The following is an 8,779-nucleotide window of genomic DNA, read 5'->3' on the forward strand; positions in this document are numbered from 1 at the left end:
ATGGTCAGATATGAAAATAGGGTGGAGTGATCCCATCCCGTTGACAACAAAAGTGATCGAGAGAGACCGTTGATTAACAAATTAATCGAGAGAGACCGAAATCTTAAATATGTATACAAATGCGCAAATTCTGGAAATAAATCAGATTTAGGCGAAGACGATCAGAACAGTGACAATAGAATAGGTGAGGGAAAAATGAATCAGAAGAATTGTGTAACTCTTCTGTGGAAGGCAAAAGGAAACGTGGGAGGAAGAAGTTGGCAAAAATACACGAAGTACTGAAGTAACGCAGCAGGCCAGAGAGCATCTCTGGAGAACATGGATAGAAGGCATTTCGGATCGAGACCCTTCTTCCGAATGATTGTAGTTAGCGGGGGTGTGGTGGGGGCGAAAGCTGGAAGGAGGAGAGGCAGGACAAAGGTAGTTGGCGTTGATTTGGGAGCAGAGCGAGCGTTGGAGCGAACACCGAGAGCTGCTGCCAGATGCAGTCCCCGACACCCAACTTTCTTGCATTGTTCCGCTGTCCCTTGGAGCAGAGCCAAGAGGCGGGGTCGGGGTGCGGACCTGCCCATTCACCCCCGCCCTTCCCGCCTACGTGGAGACGGATCGGGGCGGGGTTTGGCGAAGTCGCTGTGCGATTTGCTGGTCGTGCTGGCGGCAGGCGCCTTTGGGAAAGTTTGAGCGAGTTGGAGTGAAGTTTCGTCCCGGAGCTGGGTGGGATCGCCAGCTAAAGCCGGGGCGCAGGGAGCGAGTGCAGCTCGGAGAAAGGCAGTCGTCCCCCCTCACTCGGCTGAGGGGCACCCCGCCACTGACTTTACACACCGATCGGCAAAATAACTCTTGGCAGATTTTTTTGTTTAGAATTGTATTTTTGACGGAGAGTGATTTTCTCTCACTCTCTCTCTCTCTCTGTCTGCAGAGAAAGTTAACAGATCGGCACATCTGCGGGTTCCGCGACGTTACATGAAGGCTGCTTTGTCTATGCTGTCAAAACCCAGACACTAAATGTGCCGCGAGTGTGAATAAGGGCAAAGGCTCCGGGGGATCGACAGGGGATTGCGAATTGTTTTTTTTTGCTTTGTGTCTGTGGAAAAGAGTCGCCAGCGCCAACGCCAACAACAAAGCCGAGCGGGCGGGCGGACGGAGGGTGCGGAAGATGGAGAAGAAGAGTGCGGGACGCCGGAGTGTTTGGTTATTGGCGGCGTTGCTCAGCTGGACGTGCCGGGAAGCGGCGGGCATTGCGGTGAGGTACCAAGTGTACGAGGAGCAGCCGGTCGGCACGGTGATCGGCAGACTTTCGGAAACTTTAGCCGACCAGTTGAACCCTTCGTCCAAGCAGTTCCGCGTGATGCAGAGGGATAACTCGTCGCTGCTGTCCGTGAGGGAGGAGGACGGGCTGGTGAGCATCGCCGGGCGGCTGGACAGGGAGCAGCTGTGCAAGCCCACCACCCCCTGCACCATCAGCTTCGATGTCATCACCCTGCCCACCGAACATCTGCAGCTGCTCCAGGTCGAGGTGCTGGTGCTCGACATCAACGACAACTCGCCTCGCTTCCCCCGCTCCGTCATCCCGGTGGAAATCTTCGAGAGCGCCTCGGTGGGAGCTCGCTTTCCCCTGGATAGCGCCGTCGACCCCGACGTGGGGAACAACTCGCTCCACACTTACTCGCTCACCCCCAACGAGCACTTCGCGCTGGAAGTCCGCACCAGGACGGACGGCGCCAAGTACGCCGACCTCATGGTGATCCGCGAACTGGACAGGGAGCGGCAGGGAAGCTACGAACTGCGCCTCACCGCCTTCGACCGAGGCGTGCCCCCCAAATCGGGATCCTCCCTCGTTAAGATCAACATCGCTGACTCGAACGACAACAGCCCGGTTTTTGAACAATCCACTTACACCATCGAACTGCCCGAGAACTCGCCCCAGGGCTCGCTGCTCCTTGACCTGAACGCGACTGATCCGGACGAAGGTAGTAATGGAAAAGTAATCTACTCCTTCAGCAGTCACGTGCCTCCCCAGGTTATGGAGACCTTCTACATTGACGCCGACACCGGCCACTTGGTCCTCCTTAAATCAGTAGACTACGAGGTCAGCCAGAGCTACGAGATCGACGGCCAAGCACAAGACCTGGGACCCAACTCCATCCCGGCCCATTGCAAGATCGTCATCAGAGTGGTGGATGCGAACGACAACCCTCCGGAGATTGCCATCACCCTGATGCCCTTGGGTAACGACGTGGCTTCTGTGCCCGAGGGGGCACACAAGGAGACCTTAATCGCCGTGGTCCGGGTCGAGGATAGAGACTCGGGGGTCAACGGGCAGGTGGGGTGCAGATTGCAAGGACACCGGCACTTCAAACTACAACAGACCAATGAGAAAAACTACGTGATCCAGACCAATGAGACTTTGGATAGAGAGAAAATCGCCCAGTACAAGCTGAAAATCATTGCAGAAGACAAGGGCACTCCAAGTTTAACCAGCATCCAATATGTGACCGTCCAGATAACCGATGTGAATGACAATGCTCCTCAATTCGAAAAGAGTAAATATGAATTGTTGCTTGATGAAAACAACTTGCCTGGTGCATTCATCACCTTAATGACAGCCACCGATGTGGACTTTGCTAAGAATGGCCAGGTCACCTATACAATTCTGGAATCATACATTTCTGGAAGCTCCATCACTACCTACCTCACTATTGAGCCATCGACTGGGGCAATTTATGCACTTAGGACCTTTGACCGTGAAGAGATCAACACAATTTCATTGGTAGTCCAGGCCAGGGATGGAGGCACCCCTCAACTCAGCAACAACACCACCGTCGTTTTGACTATTCTTGATCAAAATGATAATGCACCGACTATTTTAAAGCCTGCTCTGCGCAATGGAACAGCAGAGATTCCAATTCCTAGTGATGTTAGGCCCAATTATATGGTGACCACCATTGCAGCAATTGATTATGACTATGGCATCAATGCAGAATTTACCTGTACACTCCTTGATGGTAATCAAAATGGACATTTCATTTTGGATCCAAGAACTTGTGACATTTACACAAATGATACTTTCGTTTTTGCTCAAGGGAAAAGCTGGGACCTTACTGTGGCTGTGCAAGATAAAGGAACTCCACGACTCAGTGCAGTGGCTACCTTGAAAATCATGTTGACCGAACCAAGAAAAGATATTTACCATGATGAAAAAAGTAGTTTAGATGACTCCATGATCATCATTATATCATTGGGTGTAATCTGTGCTGTTTTGCTCCTCATCATGGCTATGTTTGCCACAAGATGCAATCGGGAGAAAAAGGACACCAGATCTTATAACTGTCGAGTAGCAGAATCCACCTATCAACATCATCCTAAAAGACCATCAAGGCAGATTCACAAAGGAGACATTACTCTGGTGCACACTGCTACAGGCACTCTGCCCATCAGATCCCAACATAGGGCTTCTCCTTCCTCCTCACCGACCCTTTCAGGAATGGAGCGGGGTCAGATGTGCAGCAGACAAACTACTCATAGCCGGCAATCTCTCAACAGTTTGGTGACCTTATCCTCCAACCATTTGCCTGAGAACTTTTCGCTGGAGCTCACACATACCTCCCCACCAGTTGAGGTGAGAATCTTGAATGTTGTGCTTCATGCACAGGCAGAATTAGTTGTGATTCCAAACATTTTAGTCATGGGTTAGGATTCCCTTATGGTTCCTAGTTGCATTTAAGTGCAGGTCTTTGAGATACTTTCCCACCAGCATCAACCATGCTGCAAGCTGTGACATCTTGGAGTTTAACTTTTGGGTCCACTTAGTTCTGTGGAAAAAGTTTGCTTTTGTTACATCCAAAAACTGAAAAAATATCTGCCCTCGGTGGTTAAGTTGAGTGATTCAGGCTAGTGAAATCCCTTCCCACTCCTTGGTTTGTGTCATATTAGATCATCTCTGAGGTGTAAGTACAATAACATTAGTATTGTAAGCAAAAGGATCAGCTTTGATAACAATACTGACCCCAGTTGGAAGGGTGCATGTATAGGCATCTGGTAAGGAGTCAGAGCAAATATTTTTAATGACCTTTAGGTCAACTAGCCCATCAATATTGAAGATTATGTGATGAAGAACAGTAACATTATATATCAGAATGTGACAGATAAGGTGACTATTCTTCTGTATAAAATCCAGAATAGGATATCATCATGAAATAAGCAGTGACCCTTGCCTGCCAAGATGTCCCTTGTCACATGTTATGTTTCATCAATAAATTAATATGATCATTAATTTGAAAACAGCTCAATTGATTAATTGGAACTGGAAACACAATGTTATTTAGTCAACTTCATTATACCACCTGGATTTCCTTTCTTCCCACTTGAATTTTTTCCCAAGAGTTTGAAATTGTTCTGCAGCAAATCTGCTTTAAATCTTTCACAGATTTTCTTTTGCTGTTACCAATAGCGTGGTTGCTTTAAATGGGTATCAACTTCTCTGATGTAATGCACACAGCTTTGCAATGCAGCTGCTAAGTAATTAACAGAATGAATTTCAACTAATTGATTGCCAATAAATAACAACAAATTTCATCATCCACGATATTTTAGTTTACTTATTTGATTCTTAAGTTTAAAAACTCATTCCTGTTCCGAATATTATCAGCAAACTCACATTATTGCTGATAATATTCTCTTCCATTAACAATATAATGAAGCCATCTCTGCCTATAAAATTATTGTACGCAACCTTCAATAAATTGCAGAAACCATGCATATGGTATTGAACAAATATTTTTGTACTAATTTTTCCAACACCACTCTGCCAAATCTCACATTTTAGTTTTTAGTTCATCATTCAGAACTCTTGAGATTACAATTACATTAAGATTACAGCACTTAATGCCCCTATTTAAGTTCAGAGGAGCAACCAAGAAGTTGCAATGACTCCACAACAGAGTTTGATCAAAAATAAACGTGTGTAATGGGAGGTAGGTACTCCTACAGTTAAAAACAGTCAGTTACAACAATAAAGATTGTGATCTTAGCTCCTAATAAAGTGGATGAGAAGGGCAAATAATGAAATTATAAATAATAAGTGTCCACTCGTTCACTATCACATACAGAAGTCCCATGAAAACACTTGCAACAGAGTAAACGGTGTTTATGCTGATTTCAACATTGATGGGAATTCCACATACTTAATCAAATTATAGCAATTGGGTGGGCCAACCCTTGAAGGAGTTCATCACTTGCAATGTCAACGATAAATTACATAAAATGTTAACGTGGGATGTGATTTTATTTGTTAAAAATTAAAAATTAATTGAAAGTATATTTGTGTTGTTTTCTTTGTTTAGCAAGTTTCCCAACTTTTGAGCATGCTGCATCAAGGTCAATATCAGCCAAGACCAAGTTTCCGTGGAAACAAATATTCTAGAAGCTACAGGTAAACAAAAACAGGTTTCTGACTTTGAAATGCTCCAGTTCTTGTGTTATAATGGAAATTGTTCTAATGGTTTATAATTTGTGCATTGCAGATATGCTCTGCAAGATATGGACAAATTCAGTCTGAAAGACAGTGGTAGAGGTGACAGTGAAGCTGGTGACAGTGATTATGATTTGGGAAGGGATTCTCCCATTGACAGACTTCTGGGTGAAGGCTTCAGTGATCTTTTTGTGACTGACAACCATCGATTTCATCCAGGTATTGTGTCTAATAACCTACTATATTTTATCCCTGCAATCCATACTTTTGATGTACGTTGATGTTTTGTTTCAGTACCCAAATGTTGAATTTTGTATGGTTTGTGAAAATATTCAGGTACAAAATGTTATTTAAATTATATAAACCTGCTGTTAAAATCAAATAATTTCCGATCAGAAATAGATTTATCGTTCATTAATTAGTCTGTCTTCTCTCAACTATAATTACAATGTACAAGAGAATAATTTAGTGTTTTGCAATGGTGAATTTGTTGAATCATAATTTCCATCAATGAATTTGAGTCTGCCTGAAACTGGATTGAAATTTGGAAAGCGCAAATCTTGCAAAAGAACCTTACAGTAAGCAAGGTTGCTTAAAGGATTTCCATGACCACTCTTCAACATGAAGCCATGCGTGTTTGCATCATGGATTGGAAAGTTCTAATGCATTATATTGAATGGTACAAGCTCCAAACTAAAGCGACTTCCCCTTGTGGACTTCAGAACAATAATTTCTGCTTTAGTAGCCAATTTGACATTATGGTATATTTATACTATTCCTATCTTTCATTTTATTTAGTATCACTATAACAAATCAACCAAATTACCTTAATTAGACAAGGACAATATTCTCATCTGGAAATAAGCAAAAATTGTAAATTGAATATCCATAACGAATTTAAGTGCAAAGTCTCAAGTTCCTGCCATAGCTTAAGTAGAAAGTCTGTGTATATAGAAGACTCTCATTTGGGTCATATCTTCAGCATTTATGTAGACTCATTTCTGACTCATGCTTGATATGACCTCAACATCCAAAGCGTATTGGCTGGAATACAAACAATCAATAATAATTACATTAAATTAATTTACAAAAAACCATGAATGGTATAATGCCTTGCATCATTATATTTCTTCTGAGATATTATTACCTCAGCCAGATAGTTAGACCTTGTAATTTATAGGCTTTGTACATCTTCTGTTACTAATCTGACATACTATCAAGTTCATCAATTTCTACCCATGGATTGTTGTTCCTGGTCCTGAGAAAACTTGGCAATTGACGTTTAGATTTTCTTAGTGGTGGTGGTAGAGTTGTCAGATGCCAGCAATTTATGTAACATAGAATGTTTTTGTTTTACAGCAATGAAGCTGTGCACAGATGAATGCAAAGTACTGGGACATTCTGATCAATGCTGGATGCCTCCCTTATCTACAGGGGTTTCTGCTGATTACAGAAGCAACATGTTTATTCCTGGTGAGGATCCACAGCAGCCAAAGGAAGATGATTGTGACTCTTCAGATTCCACTGAGAAGAAAAAAAGCTTTTTGACCTTTGGCAAAGACTCCCAGAATGAAGAGGCAGAGGACCTGGGAACCTCCTCTCTCCTATCTGAAATGAACAGTGTTTTCCAACGACTACTGCCTCCACAGATGGACATGTACACAGAATGCAATGGGGTTGGCAGTGGAAGCTCTTTGGAAAATAAAAAAGGACACTTGGCATTAAAGCCACTTCCCTACCCACAAGGGGTAGCAGCTTGGGCGGCATGCACTCATTTCCAGAATCCAGTGAATAGTGTTGGTCTTGCTCCTGTAAATCATGTTAACCCACAACCTCTTTCTAAGTGGTTGCCTGCCATGGAGGAAATCCCAGAGAATTACGAAGAAGATGAATTTGATAATGTTCTCAGCCAGCTTGCTCCTTGTATGCGTGAGAGTAAACATGAACTAATTGATGCCAGTGAACTTGTGGCAGAAATTAACAAACTTTTACAAGATGTTCGTCAAAGCTAAAAATGGTTGTTTATTTGGTGTTTCACCTCCTTTCTTTGGAAACTGGAAGTGTCATTGTCAACCATTTGCATCTATTGAGTAAATGTGTTTATGACTTTGAATACAGTTATATTTTCACATTAAGTATACCAATTTAAGTGTAATTATGTTTGTATTTTAAAAATACATTTTGTATTCTATTTATATATTTTTCAAATAAAACTTATTTTTGTATTCCATTTCCTACTTTTCCATTACAAAAAGTGATTTTAAAAGGATCACCTTGGTGTAATAAAATATTTTAAAGTGATCAGAAATTGATACCAAAAAAAGGTGTATTTTAAACAAATGAAAGTTCCAGAATATTCTTCGGACTGCCCTTTCACAAACATCGAGCATAATAGTGTGTAGAAAGGCCACTGCATATGGAGTCATTGTTCAATAATTAAATAATTTGTAATATTACTACACTAAACACAGTTATCATTGTTTATTTATCCTGTTTATGATGAGCCAGGGCATAGAAACAGAAACATAGAAAATAGGTGCAGGAGTAGGCCATTCGGCCCTTCGAGCCTGCACCGCCATTCAATATGATCATGGCTGATCATCCAACTCAGTATCGTGTACCTGCCTTCTCTCCATACCCCCTGATACCTTTAGCCACAAGGGCCACATCTAATTCCCTCTTAAATATAGCCAATTATCTGGCCACAACTACCTTCTGTGGCAGAGAATTCCAGAGATTCACCACTCTCTGTGTGAAAAATGTTTTTCTCATCTCGGTCCTAAAAGATTTCCCCCTTATCCTTAAACTGTGACCCCTTGTTCTGGACTTCCCCAACATCGGGAACAATCTTCCTGCATCTAGCCTGTCCAACCCCTTAAGAATTTTGTAAGTTTCTATAAGATCCCCCCTCAACCTTCTAAATTCTAGCGAGTACAAGCCGAGTCTATCCAGTCTTTCTTCATATGAAAGTCCTGCCATCCCAGGAATCAGTCTGGTGAACCTTCTCTGTACTCCACCTATGGCAAAAATGTCTTTCCTCAGATTAGGAGACCAAAACTGTACGCAATACTCCAGGTGTGGTCTCACCAAGACCCTGTACAACTGCAGTAGAATCTCCCTGCACTTGCCTCCTGGCACTTGCCTTAATGTTTTACGTGCCTATCTGGAGAAACTTATCACCCCTGCTGCCTTTACTAAAAGACTGGAATTTATTGAAGCTGATATAGATGATCCCACTTTTGCACTAGTAGAACTTTGAGATAATTTTATCTGAACTTTATCTCAGTCACTCAGAAAAACAAAGGGGTG

The 8,779-nt window shown here is 42.8% G+C and overlaps 1 protein-coding gene across 1 annotated transcript; it reads left to right on the forward strand.

Annotated features, from left to right (window-relative positions):
- The first annotated feature begins 446 nt into the window (after positions 1–446).
- pcdh18 (protocadherin 18) lies at positions 447–7,700 on the forward strand. Its single transcript, XM_033020728.1, has 4 exons — positions 447–3,619; positions 5,343–5,431; positions 5,523–5,689; positions 6,830–7,700. Exons 1-4 carry the CDS (start codon positions 1,157–1,159, stop codon positions 7,480–7,482), a joined length of 3,372 nt encoding a protein of 1,123 aa, XP_032876619.1. The 5' UTR covers positions 447–1,156; the 3' UTR covers positions 7,483–7,700.
- Positions 7,701–8,779: the final 1,079 nt, after the last annotated feature.

The sequence above is a fragment of the Amblyraja radiata genome, chromosome 1 (genome assembly GCF_010909765.2).
Source record: "Amblyraja radiata isolate CabotCenter1 chromosome 1, sAmbRad1.1.pri, whole genome shotgun sequence".
Taxonomy (NCBI): Eukaryota; Metazoa; Chordata; class Chondrichthyes; order Rajiformes; family Rajidae; genus Amblyraja; species Amblyraja radiata.

Coding starts and splice junctions, on each gene's coding strand:
- pcdh18 (XM_033020728.1), top strand. CDS start 1,157: ATGGAGAAGAAGAGTGCGGGACGCCGGAGTGTTTGGTTATTGGCGGCG. Junction 3,620..5,342: donor ATACCTCCCCACCAGTTGAG/GTGAGAATCTTG, acceptor TTCTTTGTTTAG/CAAGTTTCCCAACTTTTGAG. Junction 5,690..6,829: donor CAACCATCGATTTCATCCAG/GTATTGTGTCTA, acceptor TTTGTTTTACAG/CAATGAAGCTGTGCACAGAT.